The following is a 22854-nucleotide window of genomic DNA, read 5'->3' as shown; positions in this document are numbered from 1 at the left end:
AGTATATATATATATATATATATATATATATATATATATATAAAACTCAAAATGAAACAACTTAAATGTAAGGCTCGAAAATATAAAATTCCTAAAAGAAAACATAGGGAAAATCTTCTTGACATTAGCTTGCAATTGTTTTTTGGATGTGACATCAAAAACTCAGGCATTGTGGGATGACTGGGTGGCTCAGTGGTTGAGCACCTGCCCCTGGCTCCGGGCATGATCCGTGGTCTCAGGATCGAGTCTCACGTCGGGCTCCCTGCCTGGAGCCTGCTTCTCCCTCTGCCTGTGTCTCTGCCTCTCTCTCTCTCTCTGTCTCTCTCATGAATAAATAAATATAATCTTAAAAAAAAAAAAAAAAAAAAAACCTCAGACACCAAAAGCAAAAATGGATGAGTGGATCTATACCAAACTAAAAAATCTACTGTACTGCATAGGAGACAATCAACAGAATGAAAAGGGAGCCTAAGAATGGGAGAATATACTTGCAAACCATAACTCTGATAAGGGGTTCATCTCCATAATATATAAAGAATTTAAAGTCAATAGCAAAAAAGTAAATAAAAAATAAATAAATAAATAAGCCCAATTATAAAACTGGCAAAATATTTAAGAAGACATTTCTCCAAAGAAGACCTACAAATCGCCAACAATTGTATAAAAAAATGTTCAACATCATTAATTATCAAGGAAATGAAAATCGAAACTACATTTAGAGATCACCTCATTCCTGGTGGAATGACTACTATCAAAACACAAAAGATAAAAAAAATGTCAGTGGTCTTGTGGAGAAATTGGAACCCTGTATACTGTTGCTGGGGAGGTAAAATGGTGCAGCAGCTATGAAAAAGTTTGGAGCTTCCTCAAAAATCTTAAAAAAAAAAAAAAAAAGAAAAGAACTACTATAGGATCCAGCGATTCTACTGCTGGGTACATATCTCAAAGAACTGAAATTAGAATCTCCAAGAAATTTCTACATTACCATGTTCATTGTAGCATTATTCACAAGGCCGAGATATGGAAACGACTCAAGTTGCCAAGTTGCCATCAAAAGATGAATCAATAAAGAGAATGAATAAAATACTAGCAATTTGGAAAATAAAATCTCTCTATGTGTGTGTGTGTGTGTGTGTGTGTGTGTGTGTAAAAGGTGATATTTTAGTGAGAGAATTATGGAATTAACAGGAGAGGAAATTAGAATTAGGATAAATGGAGATTAAGTCAATGACTTTTGGATGGATGTCTCTGATAATAAAGATCACAAAGAATATCAAAAACAGTCTTGCCAGAAATTAAACAATTTTACAGAAACCAAGATCTTTGGGACCAGGGTCCTTTTAAAGGGTCTAGTATACATTTAATGCTTAAGTGTTTTATTAATTTTTGAGTTTACCATAAACTCTACATTCACATGTACCGTTGTAACTTTAATTCAACATAATAACTTTACGTGTCACATTTTTTAGTATTGTGTAATTAACCACGGGATAAATAGATTGAATTATCCTAAAATAAGAAAAATATCAGAAATCCTTCCTCTAAATACTAATTTTAACAAAAATGCAAATACCGCTTACAAAGGCATCTAACATATAGAATTACCTTTAAGAATTCTGAAAGCTAAAAAAAAAAAAAAAAAAAAAAAGAATTCTGAAAGCTGAGAGCCAACAGCCCATGAATTATTAGGTATTATCATCCTTGAATAATAATAATTGCATATGAACCTTTATTTACCTGTTATTTATGAGAATTGGCCTTCTTTATAGACTTGAAGAACACTTGGGAGAAACTTTAAAGGGTCCGAATTAAGATGTAAATCTTTGACTAACAGCCTCAACTGGATAGGAGTCAGTTTACTATTTAGGAAAAAAATGCACTTTTATCTAAATAAGATTAACGAAGGTCATAACTCCTAGAATCTTGGAATACATGGTGAATGATCTTTTGCCTTTCGTATTATTTTCACTCTGTAATTACTCCCTCTGGGAAAAAAGAATAACCCTCTTGGATAATTTATAGCACAGCCTAATCAGCACCTCTATGGCTGCCAAAATATACCTCAGAGTACTCTGCTCAAGTTCATAAAAAGGTTATATGCTATGTAACGTTACACATTTGCAAGAGGATGAAAAAGGATGAAAAACCTCGGTGCACTTTCAGACACGCATCTAAGCATATACACGTATTTGCTCCCACATTTTGTGCGACTGTGTAACAAACCTATGTCGTATGGGGCGTCTGTCCATTCCATTTATGTATTACTGATAATCAGAGAGAGTCAGAGAGATCATGTATTCAATTCTCAGAAATAGATTATATAATAATATATTATATATAAAATAATATTATATATTATGTAATAATATATAATATAATGATATATTTTAATATAATTTATTATAATATATTATCACTATATCACTATATTATTTATTATATATTATTATTTTTCTCTGTATATATATATATATATATATAGAGAGAGAGAGAGATGATAGATATATTTCTATATATCCCACATATACTACATAGGTACAACGTACTTATACACTTAAAAATTTAATGTCCTAGATATGATCATAGAACTAATTGACATAATGAAAGAGCTGATTTAAACAATACCTGCTAGAAAATAGATCATGTATAAAAAAATCAAGTCATTCAATATTTGTTTTGAAAATGTGGGTATTTTTAAAATTCTTTAGTAAGCAAAGCAGTCATTGTACTGCCTTCTATGTAGTTCTGCTTTTATGAAATATAATCACATCTAATAATTGTGCAACCCCAGTACACTCATAATAAAGAACTTTGGATTTATTTATATAAACTGCAAGAGAACAGCCTTAGCTATTGTTTTATTAGTCATCAGCTAGGAAGGATATTCTATCCAAATTGTGTAGCAGTAAAGAGTCTCTGAAAAAAAAAAAAATCCTTCATGGTAAAAGCAATTTCTGTTTTGTTGAGGGGTGAAGTAGTTAATGACTTGATAGGAGATTGTGTGATATAAAAACGTCCCCCAAACCAACCAACGTTTCCACATTGACACCAGCATATATTGTGAGGAGATGAGGATAGTCACTGATTTAATGGTGTTAGATGAGTTGTTTTCTTTCACTCCTAACTTTAATAATTATTTTAGACTTTCTTTTTTTGTTGTTGTTAAGATTTTGTTTATTCATGAGAGACACAGAGAGAGAGGCAGAGATACAGCAGAGGGATGTGGACTCGATCCCAGGACCCTGGAGTCACACCCTGAACCCAAGGCAGATGCTCAACTGCTGAGCCACCCAAGGGCCCCTATTTTGATCTTTCTAATATATGTTACCAATATATGTTTAGTTCTGGATAGTGTTTTAATATTAGAATACGTTAAGATGTTTTAATGTGAGTCCTGAGTATTTTCTGTTTCAATCATAAAAGCTTTCTTTCTAAACATTTATTTTTTATTGGTTGGGAAGTGATGACTACCACTTCACATTTCATAATTTCCCTCCCTGTCCTCTCCCACATATCTGTCTCCTTGTTTACTATATATTTTTCTTTTTCCCTACTTTTGTTATTTTAGATCAGTTTTTTTTAATATTATTGGTTCTTTTGATATTCATTGCTTCCAAGACTGATTTTAATTTAAGCATTTTCAGTTTTCTAGAACTCCTCATTTATTTCCTATATCTCCTTTTACACATGATCGTGGAGTCTGTTTTTATTTGTAATTATTTCAACAAAAATATATTTACATCAGAAACTTTGAGTGTTCTTTTCTTAGTGTATTGAAGTTGTTTGTTTCTGTCCTATTAAAAACGGTAACTTGTTCTAGAATGAAAGTTGGGTGTTTATCACTGTTCTATCCTCATTCTGTAAAGATGACCTTTCCTTTTATTTCAATAATTTCATATGTTCCTACCTTTTCTGATTTTGATACAAAACCTCATAAATTATATATAATTAGTATCACTATTATTTTTTAAATATCTTATATATTTGAGAGAGAGAGAAAACATGTGAGTGTGTGCAGGGGCCTGGGAAGGACAGAGAATCTCAAGCAGACTCTGAGGTTGAGTGTAGAACCCAAAGGAGGGCTTGATATCAGGACCCAGAAATCCAACCTCAGCCAAAATCAAGAGTTGGATGCTTAATCGAGTCACTCAGGCACCCCTACAACTCTTAAAGTTTTTAAGATACCAGATAACTTGTCATTTCCTGAAATTTATGTCTTTTGTTAAATAATGTATATGTAGTAATATCACGATCATTTTATGTTTAATGTATGTTTCTTGAATCTTTCCATCTACAAATGCCATGAAATACTCTTGTAATTTCTTTGAAAGCAAAACAGCATATAAGCCTTTAATCAATTTGTAAAACTTCAGGATATCAAGGTATCTACTTTCACACTGATGGTCCATCATGACAGTGCCTGCCATTTTCTACATGTGGACATGTATCAGGTCCCAGGGTACACATGGGTGTGCTTCCTAAGTGCTCTGTGAAGTGTACTTCATCTATTTGTTAAATCAAATAAATGGATGTTCATATCTGTTGTTCTGCCACATTCCATTTTTTTTTCTTTAAAAGTTCTTCATTATTTAGGAATTTGTACTCACCCATATGGAATGCTTGGTCAACCCAGGTTTGTCAATTTGTTCAGTAAATGTCACTTAGCTTTTAGTGGCATAATTTCAGGTAATAGGAATACAGCAAACAAAACAGACACAAGTCCTCATCCTTATCAAGAGTATTTTTTTACAAGGGAGAGAGAAAATGAGTGATATATATGGTAAAAAATATATACATATATGACACAGTAATAATTCTAAAAATAACAGATATAGCATGTTTATTAGCTGTTTATGTGATTAATCATCAAAATATCTCAGTAGCTCACAACAGCGAATATTTAATTCTACATTGCATTATAATGAAATTTTTTGAGCAGATAAGAAAAACTAAGAACAGATAAAGAAAAAAAAATTATTTACAAAGTTTTTCTTTTTTTTTTCTTTATCTGCCCAGAAAAGCTAATTTCTATGTTTTGTCTTTATCAGGTCTTTGATGGTATGACACCCTATTCAGGCATGTGCTTTAAAAATTTTCTAAGGGTTTTAACAGACTTCCTCAGGATTTGAATTGTAAATGATGTCTCTTTGACTAATTAGGCTTGTTTATTTGGTGTTATGTTCTAGTATAAGGTCATCACTTGATATTCTGATGATTGAAGTGTCATATAACTGAATGTCCTTGTCAAATGCATTATAATGAACTCTCATATCAAATTTCTAACCATGTCCATTTTTGAGTCTTTTGTCATTTATACTTACTGTTCTGATACTCTTGTGAAATATGTTTCATCATCAAGGAGATTCATAAAAAGGACTTTTTTTTAAAAGATTTATTTAATTAGGTGACGGGCACTGAGGGGGGCACTTGACAGGATGAGCACTGGGTGTTATACTATATGTTGGCAAATCGAACTCCCATAAAAAAATAATAAACACACACACACACACACACAAATGTATTATTTATTTATTTATTTATTTATTTATTTATTTATTTATTATTTTAGAAAGAGAGTATATGTGTCTATGAACAGGGAGAGGGCAAAGGGAGAGAATCTCAAGCAAAATCCCTGTTGAGCACAGAGCCCAATGTGGGGCTTGATCTCACTACCCTATGATAATGACGTGAGCCAAAATCAAAGAGTCAGATGCTTAACTAACTGAGCCACCCAGGTGCCCCAGATTCACAAAAAGGACTTTTAACAAATACGGCTATTTGTTATTTAAAAATGATATTTTAAAATCCTAAAACTAAACTGGGTGAGGATTTCTAGAATCTGCATTCAACCTGAATAAAGTTGGTTACATGGGCCTAAATGAATTGAGGAAGATGATTATAGTTCTTGTGACTCTAACGTTTGCTTTTCCAGATAAAATAAATTTTCTCCTAAAATATCTATGTCTTAACAGAAATGTGGTAAAGTATTCATATGTGAACAGATTGAGACATTTAACTTTTCTCCCTACTTGAGCCCTCTGAAACTCAAAGTCTCACAATCTCCTATCAAGTCATTAACTATTAACTATTTCTATCATGACAGAGTTATTTGTGTAAGTTCAGTAAGAATCTCTTCTCCTTATAACAGGACACCAATTGGAAACATTGGTTGTTTTATCAAGGTTTTGACTGGGATGCCATATTTGAGACAGACATGCACAGACTCAGATATGACCAGATAGCTTTAAGGAACCAAGGTTGACTTTATGGAACCATAAAGGCCCTTGGAAATGGCTTGAAAACTTGCTTACAGAATTCTCAACAGCCTTACCAGTTGAGTAAAGAATGTCACTTCTGGCAGGTGCAGGTGCCTCAGGATATTTGGGGACCTTGAGTAGAGGAATTCACCCAAATCCTAGGTATTGCAGGCATGTCTGACAGCCAGTATTTAGCTTGGCTTCTGGCCTAAAGAAGGTACTAAAAGTTCAATTGATATTCTTCTTCTTTTTTTTTTTTTTTTTCATGAGAGACACACACAGAGAGAGAGAGAGAGAGAGGGAGAGAGAGAGGCAGAGACACAGGCAGAGGGAGAAGCAGGCTCCATGTAGTGAGCCTGATGCGGGACTTGATCCCAGGACTCCAGGATCATGCCCTGGCTGAAGGCAGGTGCTAAACTGCTGAGCCATCCAGGGATCAGGGATCCCCTCAATTGAGATTCCTTATAAAAAGTTCCAGAACAGCAGATTTTAAAAGATCTTTATGGTCAATCACTATTTTAACTGAGCTTATGTAAATATTTAGGCCAAGTTTGTTAAAATTCCACTTGTTTTTACAAAGAATTAGTCTTGATTTAGCTATCTCTGGAAATGAGGGTAATTTTAGAGAGAAAAATTATGTTTCAATAACACACCTTTGCGATTCCTATATTCCAGTTTTGATTATCTTTGAATGTTTCGCCTTAACTACACAACTTGAGGTACACTTCAGAGAAATTGCCACAGTAGCTCATGTATAGACAGTCTTCATGCTTATTACTCTGTGGGGATAATAATAGGACCCCATGGGCATATTATTTGAACAGCTGGAAAACGGGATGGATTCCCCAACAATTGTACAACTCAGCTATTGCCTTGACCAATTTTGTATAGTCAAGATGTCAAAATTGCCCCTTAAAAGCTAGAGAATACCCGACTTCATGGGGTTAGCTATGGACTCATGAAAATAATAGTTGACCCCATTTTTCTCATGATTGAATTGGATGATGAATCTAGGGATGCCCCATCCTCAGACAAGTCAGCTCCCACTTGCCAGTGATTCCTCATGATGAGGATATTGTTAAGGTTAGGCATCAAACAAAGAGGGCTTCTTTAATGGTATTATCCCTTAGCTTTTTTTTTTTTTTTTTTTTTTTTTTTTTTTTGGTCCCAGGAGCCACCTTGTTGATGTAAAACTGCAAATTGAGGCTTTAGCTGAGCATACAGTGGCCATCTTTAATTAAGCTTGACATGCACGAATTAAAAAGGTGGCCCTCCTAGGCTGAGTCGTGCCTTGATAGTCTCACTGCAGCTCAAGGAGTAACCTATGTGTTATTAAAACAGAGTGTTTGCATATACTCCAGATACCACAAAAATGTGACAGGGTTACTAAAGGACATGAAAACTCAAATTGGCACTTTAAATGATTCCTCTCTTCCTTTAATGACTAAACTCCTGAAATGGAGGAGAGTTTTGGTCAAATATCTAAAGACTCTTATTTGGATTTCTTTTTCTTTTTGTTACTCTAATTCTGTTTTGCTGTTTTCTCCCATGTCTCTCTGCTGGGTGCTGCTGAGGCTCCTTCAGTGCCATGACTTCAAGCTGACAGATGATCCTTTCTGTGCAGAGAGATCCATACATGTAGTCTACCTTGGATTTAGCCACCTCTGTAACACCCATGTGTAAGTCCCCAGCTGACCAATGTTGACTCATAGGTAGGGACATCACTAAACCCTTCATTTAGCAAGAACAAAGTTACAGAAGATAAGTCCTTCCACCCTTAGCAACTTTAAAGATTTAAGGGTCAAAAATTGTTCAGGGGAAATGATGCAGAAAACAAAGACAAAAGAAATGTAGGAAAAGATGAAAGATCCTTACAAACTGCAGCACATTGACATATACTTGAGGCAGGCAGAGTGACCTTCAGGCTAATACTTTGCTGGAGGCAAAAAGCAACCTTAGCTTGACATTAGCCTGACCTCCAGTATCCCATAAGTCTTCTTTAGCATATCAAATTCCTTTGGAAATCTCTTTGATCTTTACTCATCTATCTCTACTCTACCTGAACTTCTGTGTTAGCAAACATCCTCCAAACATATGGCCCACCGATATATATATCTGAAGGGTCTCATGGCTAAAGTTTTACTAGACAGTAGTAAGTGGCCTCATCTTAACAGCAGCTAACTCCTCATGGTCCTGCAGGCCTTGCTTCTGAATTTTTTACAAACTTAAGCCATCCCTAACTCTCACTAACTAAAAAGCACATAATGAGTCACTCTTCACCATCCCAGGGGAGCTCTGTCTAAAGGGTTGTGTCCCATGCTTCAATAAAAACCACCTTTTTTGTATGCCCATGCTCATGCACACATAACATACACACAAAACAGAAGAAAACTATGATTAAACTATCACTCTGTTGGGATAGGCTCAGATCCAAGTGCATTTTCATTCCAGAATATGATGACCTGAATAAGCAACCACTGGGAGGAGGCAAGATCATGAACATAGAATGAAATCATTGAAGTGCAGTTAAAGCTTCCCTGCAAATATGGCATATTCGTTGGCAAAATCATTGGCAAAGCACACGGTTAAAGTAGTGGGGACATATTTGCCACCCACAGGGAAACATGAGGAAAGAGGGGAAGGAACTAATCATTGTGAACAAACAATACAATCTGTTCACAGTCCATCCTCCAGTCACAAACACCTGTGTGCATCTTATAAATAAAACCTCTTGGGACGCTTGGGTGCTCAGCAGTTGAGTGTCTGCCTTCCGCTCAGGGTGTGATCCCAGTCCGTGGATAGAGTCCAGCATCAGGCTCCCCACAGGGAGCCTGTTTCTCCCTCTATCACTCTGCTTCTCTCTGTGTCTCTCTCATGAATAAATAAATAAAATCATTAAAAAATAAATGAAACCCATTTATCTCCTCCTTGATACCATCAAAACTCTTTAAACAATGGAACCAGACTTAAATTTCAAAATCATGTGATACAGTCATATCAGAGTGTGTCTCTTGATCCAGAGACCATTGATTTAGAAGGACAAATTTTTTGGCCTCCATAAATTAAACATATAATCAGGGATAAATAAGGACAAAATAATAAAAATAAAGTCCCTATTTGAAAGGAAAAGAATGCCCATGGCTCATGGTAATTCGGTAATTATTCTGTGCAATCATTATGAGGATTTCTGTCCTTAAGGCTCTGAGCCTAACTTATTCGGTGAATCCTTTAAATTTGCATTTTCAGCCCTGAAAAGTTATGAAACTTAATTTTTTCCCTCCTTTCTTTCATGTTGGAAAGAGATCATTTTTTTTTCTATACTCATCTCTTTCTTGTAGTATCTTATTAAATGCAGCTTATAATAATCAACTCACACAGCAGACATTCTTTCTTAAAACCTCTTTTCTGGATGCATGGATTCTTAAGTACATTTTCTACCTTCCAAATTATCCCATGAAAATGCTCACCAAAGGAGAGCACAGTCATTTTCTAGCATCCTACAAGTTTTACTTTATATTATTTGCTTCTTCAAACACAAATGTCATATAATTTGTTGTAGTGGTGATGGTAACAGAATCTAGCTTCTAGAAAGATATACTATAGGATGCATACTAATTTTGTCTATTAGTTTCTATTGCATTAAAAATTAATTCTGTCTCAATAATTTGTAATCACAAACTATTTCTTCTCACATTATCCAAGAACTCTGGTTTGGTGTAGTTCTGTTGGGCTCTAGGGTGTTCATCATTAAGCACCAGTGTTTTCTCATTAGACTAAAAAAGTAGCTTCTTTCTAGATTATGTTCTTATCAGAGTGAAGGCAAAGAATAAGAGAAATTGAGCCAAACCATGCAAGCTCGTTATGAGCTCAGATGTGATTCAAACCATGACATGTCACATACCATTGGCCAAAGCAAATTAACTGGCCAATCCCAAATTCGGTGGGAAAAATATCTTCTCCTTATAGGAAAGTATGTCAAAGGCAGGGAGAAAATGGATAATTGTGAACAAATGATTGAATACACCAGGGCAGGTAAGAGAGATATCAAGTACTTGAAGATGAGAAGTCAGGAAAATTCTGTTCCAAACAGAATTTTCTAGGGAAATGAGACAAATGAGAATGAATGTTGTGAATGGTTTCAATAAATAGCCTACACCTTCAGCAGTTTTCCAGTGAAGTTCTCTGAACAGTGAACTCATTCTTTTTAACATATATTTTTATTGCATCCTCATTTTAATGCAATTAAATAGGTTAAAGATTTCCAGAGTAATAGCTATTTTTCATCTCATCCAATTTGAGGACAATTCTCTATTGTCATCTCTAATCCATTGTTGTCGATGAGATGCTCACAGTGTGTCAAATTCCTTTCTCTTTGGTTTTCAAATTCTGAACTTCATCATAACACATCTAGGTGATAATATTTTTCCACTACATTTGAGATGTCTTATGATTATTTGTCTAAGGCATAATGTCTCATAGTATACTGTTTGTTTTTTTAAATATCACCTCATCATTCTCTTCACTGTCTTCATCTGAAACTCCTGTTATTATACATTGAAGATTTGTTTTCCTTTGCTATGTATTTTAATCCTTCTTTTTTGTTTGTTTACTCGTTAATCTTTAGCCTCTCTTATGCATTCTGGCTGGCTTCCTCAGACTTGTCTTCCAATTTACCTACTCTGCATTCAGTTGTATCTAATCTCTTCCCCCAGTTTGTTTGAGTTCTTCATGTCAATTCTTAACATCGGTGTCTATGATGTGGTTTCTGTTGACTGATAAGTGAAGTTTTTCATTTTCCATTTCAGAGCAAGCCCTGGTTTCATACCAGGCACCTAACTCTAGTAACATCCCCAAAGAATTCCTATAATTGTACACTCCCTCCCTTTTCTAGGGCTAACAAGTTAAGTTGCCAGCTTCTGGAGCCTACAATCTGCCTTACATTCCCTCTGGACTTCCACAACATCAGCTTGCCAATTTTCCACTTGTGCAAGTGGCACGACACCACTAAATCACATGCAAAAATATAAAGTCTGTTGGGGGAAACATACAATTATATCAGTAGCAGAGTATATGTAATTCCCTAAACCCTCATTATTCTAGAGTATGACACTTAGGCTGTTCAGAGGTCTACAACAGAGCTCCAAGAGAAGGGAAACTTGACTTCCATAATGTTCTCTATTGTTTCAGCATCAGGAGGACAGAGAGCACCTTGATAATACATGAAGAAGTGAAAGCTCACCAGCTTCAGAGGTGACTGTGTTAGAAAGAAGGAGACTCTGAAGTTTGGTAGACGTTGTCAGTTTATACTCTAGTGCTAAGTCATATGTACTGAGCCAAACTTTTTCTAACATGCAGAAATGAGCATTGAGGTTCACCACAATTTGTCTCCCCTCATCCTTTACATGGAAGTTTATTTTTCTCATTAGAAGCTAATTACTGTCAAAGTAAAATGTTGGTAATTTGTGCACCTAAATTTCTGGTCTTAGAAAACTTTCATGGAAAAAATTAGAAAGTGTGTGGAGAGAAATTTTTTTTTTAAGATTTTAATTTATTTATTCATGAGAGACACACAGAGAGAGGCAGAAACACAGGCAGAGGGAGAAGCGGGCTCCCTGAGGAGGGCAGAACTTGATCCCAGGACCCTGGGATTATGACCTGAGCCAAAGATAGGTGCTCAATCACTGAGCCATGCAGGTGCCCCAGTTTTTTTTTCCCTAAATGAAAAATTTGTTATATCAAATGTCTACTACAGGATCTATAGCATTTTGATGACTGGAATTATTTCTAGGTAGAATTTTCTCTTATTTGGAAAAGTTAAAAATATTGAAATAATTATGATTTAAATGCCTGGATATGAAGATTGGACTTGTTGAGATTTGAGGTGATACAGTATGTATTTCAGAAGTTTAGGTACCAAGTTACTTGGTACCTAAAATAAAAGCACTTTTTTTTTTTTTTTTTACTTTCTTAGGTTTTTTTTTTTTTTTGTCTTTCTTAGGTTTAATATACATGAGTAATTTGTAAGTTGTACTCTACCTCATTAGCCAGTTTCAAACACATCTTTAAATGGTGCTGTAATTATCCACTTTGGTTTTAAGACTATGTAATTTTATGTGGCAGAGAGATACAGATATCATTATTTCATATTTCTGTTTCTGAATACACTATAATTTCATATGCCATATGTGATTCTTTCACATAATTTCTTAGACTGTATCATGAAATGCTAATGATTAGATAAAGCACATTTAAGAAAGGAAGACTTGGTCGGAATGACAAAGGGGCATTTGGTTTATTGAATCTAGCCCCTTGCTATACACTTTTCCCCCCCAGGATAATATTGATTCTAATTGCTTTTTAAAAGACCTTGTTTCTTTGCTTCAGTAACTTTGCCAGATCAGTCATTCCTTAAGATAGGTAGGTAAATCATTCCTTAAAATTAACCCTGGGTCTCAGCCTACAAAAGTTGTAATCAATTTGATACTTATATTTATTTGAACTAATTAATATTTTTCTTACATTAATAGTATTTATTCAGGAAATGACTATTTATATTAGATAAGTATTTATTTGTAGATGATTCTGGGGAAAGACTGATTGACACGTAAGTGGTTAGGGTGTGATATCTGACTTATCCAGGATGTCTGACATTATAGATAAGATTAACCAGAAAGTTTCTAAATCTCTACTTTAAATTGCTTTATGCAGCAGTTGCAGTTTACATTGGAAACGCTACTCTCAAATTAAAAAAAAAAAAAAAGTACAAGGAATCTGGGATATATGCATCTAAAAACTTGTATTAAATATTGATCATTAATAATTATGTAAAGCTCTGGCTGAAATATTTTTACTATATAAATAAAGTATGACTAATACTATAGCCATCTGAATGCACATTACAATGCCACACATTTAAAAGGACAACTGTCCTATAGTAGAATTCCACTGTACTCTGGAATAGTATCTTTAAAATTGCTTAACCTAAAAAAATAAAAAGCATTAAAAGAAAATTGCTTATGCTAACACATTTGCTATTACCATGTGTCAATATGCATGACTACAAAGCTGATTATCCTGTAAGAATTTTTTTCCAAAGTACTAGTAAAGTCGGCCACTTTTCTTTGGCGTTCTCTCACTTTTATTCATAAATATGACTCATAAAAAGCTGAGAAACTGTAAACTTGTGAATTTTAATTGAAGAACATTCCTACTTTTTTCCAATATTTTGTGAATTAAAAAAATGATTTGTGAAGATTAATTAGTAACAATCACATAATTTCTAAGAACTCTATGCTTATTATCATAAGCATGCAAATCCATACAAAGCAGGTAAGCAAAAGAAAAGCAATCAATCTATAACTTTGCCATAGCCTACAGCCAAATAGATTAAAAACAAATCATAAAATGATTGACATTTTATAACGGGTAAGTTACTAAATAGACAATCTTAAATATTTCAAGATACTCAACTTTAAAATTAGAAGAGTGTCACAGCCTTATTTACTTATAGCTATTAACTTGTATGAAAGAATATATCCTAAAGGTATTCATATCCTGTTTAATGGGATAGATATATAATAATTTTCTGTTACTCTTATTTTATATACTAAATCTCATAACATTAAATAAACACACTTTATCTCAACAAAGTAGGATGAAAAAATATGATAGACTGATAACTTGCAGGTATTACAGTTAATTTGAGAATTCCAGCTATCTTTTGAATTTGTACTTTCAATTTAACCATACTGCATATCAAATTGACATACTATTCATTTATCATCCATGTTCTTTCGATCTAAACTTCAGTGGGTTGGTTCTTTCCAATCAAGATGGTGATGTGTAGATGACTAATTCTCCCATAGAATACAGCTATCAAATATACATACAAAGACTCTTTCAAGTCATTGGAGTGTATTGAATGTAAAAAGGCTCAGATGAGATATGATCCTTGAGAGAAAGGAAGTGGATTTTTATATTGACAATGACTCAGGGCATTTTTTTCATCTGTGGTGCTAGGGGAAAGAATCCAAGCAGCAATTAGTTTGTGGAGACAGAGGCTGGGGTTCAGGGCTGGCACAGTAGCTCAAATAAGAACAAAGTCTTAAAAAGAAGAAATGTCAAGAAATAGTGCCAAAATGTGAAGCAATATTCCTGTGATAATTGCAGATATACACACACGCATGCTATGTGGAGACTCCAAGAAACCAACACAAGGCAAAGCCGGATGACAAAATTGCTAATAGAAATTTCAGGAGCCAGTAGACACTAGGAATTAGAACTGGTAAATATTTCAGTTGACACTAGGGAAAGGATTGTGTTTAGGAGTAAGAGCTTCTTTCCAGGAGTAAGGGGAAGTTGACACAAAGCAGTTCTAAGAAAATCTAACTAACCTAGGTAAGCAAAATTCTATGTATCTACAAAAAATAACTCTCTTTGGAGGAAGATGACATAGTCAGGGACTTATGTAAGTATTTATACATAATTTTCAATCAATAATTCCAAAGCATGCTTTAAACTGGAAAATTACTAAAAACAAAAAGGAAACAAAATCAATAAAAATACTCAGATATGATATTGACACTAGTTATTACAAAGGGGTTTTGAAATGATCATCATAAATGTTTAAGAGCACATGGACTAAAAGAGAATTTTAGCAGATATAAATAATGTATATTTAATAAATCAAGAAAGAATTATATAACTGAAATATTTCAGTGCTGAAGTGTTCATTTATAGGTTTAATAGACAAGTTATTAGAGAATAAACACAGTGGAAAATATTATTGTACTAGAATGTAGCTCAATATAAAATATACAAATTAAAAAAAGAGAGATAAAAAATAATTAAACACACAGAAAAAAGAACAATAGATTTATGGTACATAGCTAAAAAACCTAACATGCATGCTTTTGCACAAAAATGATGAAACAAAAGAAAATAAATATTTGAATAAATATTGACCAAAATTTTCTAGAACTAACAAAAGATAGCTTAAAAAATTCTTTACAACTGAAAACAGATTTTTTTAAAAAGTAAGTGCCTCTTAAGTGCACCATAGTTAACCTTTTGAATATTTAATACAAAAAATATTTTAAGCAACAAAGATCAATTAAAGTAGAATAAACTAATCTACAGTAAAGCAATAATAAGACAGTTGATTTTCAACAGATAAGATGGTGGTCAGCAGACAGTTAAATTGCATCATTTATTACTAAAACAAGAAAAATCCTTCAAATTAGAGTTCTACTCTCAGTGGGAATACTCTAAAAAAGTAAGAAAAAATATGTTTAAAAAAAAAAAAAAAGAATGAGTTAATTGACGGTAGACCAGTACTAAAAGGACCAGCAGAAAGGGATTTTTAAGGAAAATTTAGAATTTCCTTTGGAAACATAGCAACCCAGGGAGGAAGAAATACCACCATAAAGGATAATTATTGACTTAAAAATTATCATTTAATTCTATGCAATGGGGTTAAATAGATTTAAAGTTGTTCCATTTGGGGATCCCTGGGTGGCGCAGCGGTTTGGCGCCTGCCTTTGGCCCAGGGCGCAATCCTGGAGACCCGGGATCGAATCCCACATCGGGCTCCCGGTGCATGGAGCCTGCTTCTCCCTCTGCCTGTGTCTCTGCCTCTCTCTCTCTCTCTGACTATCATAAATAAAAATTAAAAAAAAAAAAAGTTGTTCCATTTGTTTCAAATGATAATATTATAATTTAAGTTGGAATAAAATAAATTGTAATATGTAGAGCAAATAGTAAGAAAAGTATAAGTAAAATAAAATGTTAATGAATGAGAAAATGAAGGCTGTGAAATACATTACTAATTAAAAGAATGTAAAAGAAGAAAAAAGGGAACAATTCTTAAAAAAAAGAAAGCAAGATGGTACACTTGAAATATATCAGTAATTAAATTAATTGTAAGTAAATAAAAATAAACCGATATTGTGAAACAAGGTTAAAATAAAACAAAACAGGGGATCCCTGGGTGGCGTAGCAGTTTAGCGCCTGCCTTTGGCCAAGGGCGCGATCCTGGAGATCCGGGGTCAAATCCCACGTCGGGCTCCCAGTGCATGGAGCCTGCTTCTCCCTCTGCCTATGTCTCTGCCTCTCTCTCTCTCTCTCTGTGACTATCATAAATAAATAAAAATTTAAAAAAAGAACTATTGAAATAGTAATGTGCTAGGTTACTATTACTTGATGGAAAAAATCCTTTAAAAATAATAAAACAAAACAAAAGCAGAAACTTAGTTTAGGGGGTCATATGAAACTTTAAAAAAATAACTTTGAAAGTAAAATGATGTAAAATATCCTACCATCTAATCATTAATCAAAATTATAAAAGCCGGATATAGTTATAGATAAAATGGAATTTAAGTTGTAGGTGATTGTCAAAGAGAGATGTTCTACAATGAAACATTTTCAATATAAGAGGAAGATATCTTGCCTTCAATCTCGCCTTAAAGGATGATATCTTGTGCATCCAGTGATATGTTTTCAAACTATATCTAAAATACTCAAAACCAAAAGAAAATAAAGGGAAAAATAGAAAAATCTAGTGAAATAGTGGGATACAATAGCACAACATCTCTCAATAGATGAAAAAAAATCTGTATGGATGTAGAAAGTTGAATGGCACAATCAATAAATTTGAACTAATTTATTATTTCAGCTAAGTATGAAGCTGAAGAATATACGTTCTTCTAAAATGCATAGGGGCACGATCTCAAAGAAATGCATACTGACATTTAGAAAAACCTTCAGCAAATTTCAAAATATATACCTGTAACCAGACTCAAATGATATCACCTCACACCTCTCATATTTTTAGCTAAAATTAGGGCCAGAGGGAAAAACAGATGTTGGCGAGGATGCAGAAAAAGGAGAAGCCTCTTAACACACTTGGTGGGAATTCAAACTGGTGCAACCCCTCTGGAAAATAGTATGGAGGTTCCATAAAGTTAAAAATAGAGCTGCCCTATGATCCAGCAATTGAATTATTAGGTATTTACCCGCAGGATGCAAAAATACAGATTTGAAGGGACACAGGCACCCTAATGTTTATAGCAGCATTATCAACAACAGCCAAACTATGGAAAGACCCAAATGTCTATCAAACGATGGCCTAATGAATGCATAAATGAGTGGTGCACACACACACACACACACACACACACACACTCTGGAATATTACTCAGCCATACAAAAGAAGGAAATCTTGCCATTTGCAATGACGTGGATGGAGCTAGAGAGCATCATGCTAAGCAAAATAAGTCAGAAAAAAAGACAAATACCATACGATTTCACTCCTATGTGTAATTCAAGACACAAAACGGATGGAAAAATAAAGAGAGAGGCAAACTGTAAAACAAGACTTTTGACTCTAGAGAACAAACAGAGGCTTGCTGGAGGGGAGCGGGGTGGGGGGAGGGATGAGTTGAATGGTCGATGGGCATTAAGGAGTCCACTTGGGATGAGCACTGGGTGTAGAGTGTAACTGATGAATCACTGAATTCTACACCTAAAACTAATATTACAGTTCATGTTAACTAACTGGAATTTAAATAAACACTTGGAACAAAAGGGAAAAAAATGAACTAGATATAATTTTTTTTTAAGTACACTAGAGAAATGTCAACTTGTTGGTAATTAAAACATACACTTCACATTTCGATTGATCAAAGGAGAAGCTTTCTTGTTTTGTTTCTTTTTATTCCTCTTTTAAATAAAATATTAATGCTGAATATAGTACGTGCCATTTAGATTTTCCGGGAAACTATAAATGGTAAATTGAAAATAATGGTCTTTCCTCTAAAATATTTTGTTATCAACAAAATCATAACATCAGTATCTTCATCAGTGATATTTTTCTCCAACCTTAAGATTTACTCAAATCAGGTAAACACCTGCAACTCTTACTATTATATGAAATACTGCCATCTATCGAAATTTTAGGCCTTGTATCCTCCAAATATTTCACCGCATTACATCAACTCTAGTCACAAGTGAGAAAAAGCTGTTGGATGATGTACAATTTTGCAGTCATTTCGGGTTGTTGGGGCAAATTTGTTAAATAATCAAGTTCTTACCATTTTATTGTGATTATTTGACATGTGTGAGTGTTTTTCTTTCCCAAAATAGGTTATTTATTCTTACTCAAAGACAATTGTCCAAATACAGATCTTTTCATTCAGAGTACAGAAGGTCTGCTATGAATTTTCATGGACGCAATTGATTTTTATGTGCATATTATTTATACAGAATAATGGAGGTCAGTGACTTTTTACCTACCCGAGAACAAATTAAGCAATAAGCTCAATATAACTGTAACATAGTTAAAACTAGAAAAGGGCAGAGCAAGAATCTTAAGAAGCGGAATACATTCCTTTCCACAGGTCTAATACTGAGGAATTTTACACCTCAAGATTTTTCTGTAAAGGAGGACTGGGTATCCCTTGTGTATTTTGAATAAATACTCAAGCCATAGGAGGGTAAAGTCTTCATAAAGCAAATTACCAGTCTAGAAAAACTTACTCAGAGTGAATTTACTTCAAATTAAAACACAGTGATAACTTTAAAGTACAAGATATAACAGACTGATTCACTTTCCAGGGCATGGTAGGTTAACAGAAGAAAAAAAAAAAAAAAAAGGAGGGGCGGATGCTTTGAAGGAATATTTTTGCAAAGTTTTGTGTGCAGATGCGTATACTAGAGTCAATCACAGTAGTGGTGTAAGAACAAAGGCTCTCTGCGATTGGTGAAATGAGCAAGACGTTAGAACGAGATCTGTAAAAATGTCACCTCTTAAGAGAAACAAACCACTGGATCCATTTGATGACTGGGTATGATCTTTGCATAAGTTAAGCTGTGTAGAGATTTCTGCCTTTCCTGGTGCTTCATGAACACAAGTCCTCATAACCAAATCACATTTTTCTCTAAGCATTTACAGTTTCCTGTTATATAGGTAGCTATTTGATAAATTATGCTGTTTATATGTAAACTGAAAAAATAATTTACTGCAAACCACTCTTGTCAAGGTGACACTATTCTGAAAGCAGCATTGTGTTTAGTGCAAGGAGTCAGATTATAGTATCTTAAGCAAGTCGGAGTAGGAGATTCTGGGTGTGCATGGACTCTGTTTCAAAACTCTGAGCCCATCTCACAGTGTGAGAGAGTTTATTAGTACTAATAATAATTAATCAGTATTAACTGATGTTTCAGCAATAAACCTGTTATTAATCAAAATAATAAAATTAGGAATAATTACTCCATATTTATTACAAACACATTTTTTTCTGTTGATTTTTATTTTTATTTTTTTTATTATTTTTTTTTCTGTTGATTTTTAAAATTGACTTTAATGGACTTGTAAATTTAAAAATTAGTTTATGGAAAAAAGGAGGGAGAGAGAGAGAGAAAGAGAGAGAGAGAGAGATGCTATTTGTATCATGACCAAGCATTTATTGAATCTTTGCAGTGTATCCCTTAAGTTTCATTCTGTTAAGAGAGGTAGTATCAATACAGCTCTTCAAAATAGCAATGGTAGTATCTACTTAAAAATTAGGTAGACACGTTGTATTTGTAAACTGTAATAAATTTATGTCCAATTGAAGTTAGCATGATTGCTCATTACATTAAACAGATCTTTGAATTTTAGCAACTTTATCATATATAAGAACAGCCCCTGTAGGGTGGTATATGTGTATATGTCCATTGTGTGAACTAAGCGATAAAATAAATACAAAAATGCTATGTAATTTGTAAAATGACAAAATTGGATTTTGTGCTTTAATGTATTGTGAACTTATCTGTGGTTTATAATATAATAAGCTTACCTGCTTCATAGAGCAAAGGCCAAATGAATGAATCAGGTCACAGAATCTGTCTCTAGAACCAATATACTTTTTAAAATATTTATTAAATTTAGAGAGAGGAAGTGGGAGGGGGAAGGGGCCAAGGGAGAGTGAGAGAGAATCTCAAGCACAGTCTGCACTGAGCATGGAGACCAATGTGGGCCTTGAGCTCACAGCCCTGAGATCAGGACTTGAGCTGAAACCAAGAGTTGGATGCTCAACCAACTGTGCCACCCAAGCGCCTCCATCTCTAGAACCAATATTTTAAATTGATTCTACCTACGAATTCAACCTGTATGTCTTAATTTAACAATGATAGTTTGACAGAGTATTTAAATTCAACCCATTCACTCATTCATCTAGCAATTGTTTGTCAAGGGCTGGGCACTGATCTGAACACTTAAGGTTACAAAAACAAGTTAGCATCATTCTTATGTAGAGGGACGCTTAGTTGTAGAAGCCATATGTCCCTATAGAAATAAATATAACATGAAAGTGCCATGGAACAGAAAACAAGGATTAACTGTTAATTCAGCAACACATTTCAGAGAAATTTATAACAGGGCTTTTAAATAGAGAAATATGAATATGGAAAATTCTGGGTTGAATTAAGAATGTGCAAGGCTATTATGTTTTGGGAACCAGCAGTACTCCATTAGGGCGAGGCCTGGAGCCTACCAAGAAAAATATGAAGATACAGTGCGGGAAGGTGTTTCACAAAAATTCCTGAATCGACACGCCATGGTGTCTGTTTTATTATATACTTTTTGCACATCACGTGTCAAAAGGACATAAGGGGAGCACCTCTTCAGGATTTTAATAATAATTAAAGATTAGTCTATCAAGTGTCATCCACAGCATAGGCCACATTAGAAATGCTGAAATGCATTTGTCTCCCATTCTGAGGATGTCATAAACACCATTTCTTTACAAACTCACAGAACTGACACCTTCTTCCCCCAGATTGCCTGGAAGTCTGTGCCCACCACGCACAAGGTTCATATTCTACACTGAGAGTTGGCCTTATCATCCGAGTGGCACCTTGCTGTGGGATGGGGTGTGTGTGTGTGTGTGTGTGTGTGTGTGTATGTGTGGAAAGCATTCATTTTTAACATGAACTTTTTTTTCTATTTCAGTCACCCAGAACACCTGTGCAATTTATTATATATATATATATTTTTTTTTTTCTTTTTTTGCAAGAGTAGAGTGTCACCATCAGAACGTTCTGTGTATTGGGCAGCTCCCTGTATACTTTAGTAATACACAACTGCTTAGCAAATGCAAGATATACTTACTGGTACCACTATATCACTATTTTAAATATTTAAGTGTAGTGCCAACTGAAACCTATATATTTTTTAAACACAGTGCCAATCACCTACCCGGTTCTGGAGACCATAAGCAGAGTGACTTCTCTAGTCTGGGGTATAGAAGGGAAAGCATATAGCACAAAAATAAAATACCCCCATTTAGGATAACAGCAACATGACGTTGCATGCTAAGTATCTCATTTTGTCTTATGCAAACGAAGAGTGTGCAATGTGAACCATAAGAAACAAGTACATACTCTGAGGAAACCGTGGGGGGTTGTCGTTGACGTCAGTCAGGGTGATGTTAACTGTGGTGGATCCGGAAAGCCCTCCGACTTGCCCAGCCATGTCTTTGGCTTGAATGACCACCGAATAGTGTTCTCTGGCTTCTCTGTCCATATTATGTAAGGCAGTTCTAATAACTCCTGTAATACATATTTTAAACAAAACAGTATAGATGACATATTAAATGAGAAGCAGCACAGATATCTCTCTCTTTTTTTTTTTTTTTTCCTCTTTTAAGAAGTGCATTTTTAAATGACATACTTTTGGGAGAAAGCCAGTCTTCTGAGACTAACAGTACCTTAAAATGTGACTAAAACTATCTCTTTGAATCCTTTATTTACAAGCACAGGTTCTGAACCATTCTATTAGTGGCAATTAAGATGCGCATTTCTTTGGGTTCCTTGGGGTGCCTAGGAGGGTGACCCCACAGCCCAGGTGTGTTCCTCTGCCGGCATGCTAAATATTTCACTAGTTCTGTGCCTCACAAGTGTCAGACGAGATGATTTGACAAGAGGTTAATTTTCCTCTTTACAGAACAATTTACATAGCTTCCTGACAGGGTTGTCAACGTTGGATGATGGAAAACATTGAAGAATCGTGGGTACTTGAACAAAGACTATAGTCAGAAGTCATTTTAACATTTATCAAGACTAAGAAAGTCACTATTTTTATCAGGAAATAACAACTACAATAAGAACTAGATCTAAGTACCTAAGCAAAATAAAGGTATGAAATGGATTCCCAAAATCTCATGTAAAAGCCACATTCTTTATTTCATAGTGACAAAGGAGACATTGAAGGTATTTGTTTTAATGAACTAGTACTTAGATTCAATAAAGATGTAAAAAATGTTATTTGTTATATCTCCATTTTCATCATGCATAGGTACACATAAATTAGAGAGCTTTGTCAATAGAGCCTTAAATTTCAAAACTGAAACATATTTTCCAGAGGGTCCAGGACTATTAATTATGTCATTAAAAAAGTTCTCATGTAGATGATCTTATTATAGTAAGATTATAATTATTATAATAAGTATAAACATATATGTACGTATATATTTACATTATATCATATATGCATATAAACATATTTGTTACTCCATACGCAGGTCAACATTTAAAACTACCTTTTTTACTTTTGCTAAAA

At 34.2% G+C, this 22854-nt stretch overlaps 1 protein-coding gene across 9 annotated transcripts in view; it reads right to left on the bottom strand.

Annotated features, from left to right (window-relative positions):
- Positions 1-22854, bottom strand: part of CDH18 (cadherin 18) — a 951119-nt gene that overhangs the window by 96987 nt on the left and 831278 nt on the right. For 8 of the 9 annotated variants that reach the window (XM_077896374.1, XM_077896375.1, XM_077896368.1 and 5 more), the window contains one exon: positions 21678-21845. The exons of the other annotated variant lie outside the window; for it this stretch is intronic. In XM_077896374.1, the coding sequence (XP_077752500.1) occupies positions 21678-21845 (168 nt within the window). The remainder of the gene's footprint in view (positions 1-21677; positions 21846-22854) is intronic. 9 annotated transcript variants of the gene reach the window in all.

Source organism: Canis aureus, chromosome 4 (genome assembly GCF_053574225.1).
Source record: "Canis aureus isolate CA01 chromosome 4, VMU_Caureus_v.1.0, whole genome shotgun sequence".
In the NCBI taxonomy this organism is placed as follows: domain Eukaryota; kingdom Metazoa; phylum Chordata; class Mammalia; order Carnivora; family Canidae; genus Canis; species Canis aureus.
The sequence above is the reverse complement of the archived record's forward strand: the minus strand, read 5'-3'. Positions and strand labels throughout refer to the sequence as shown.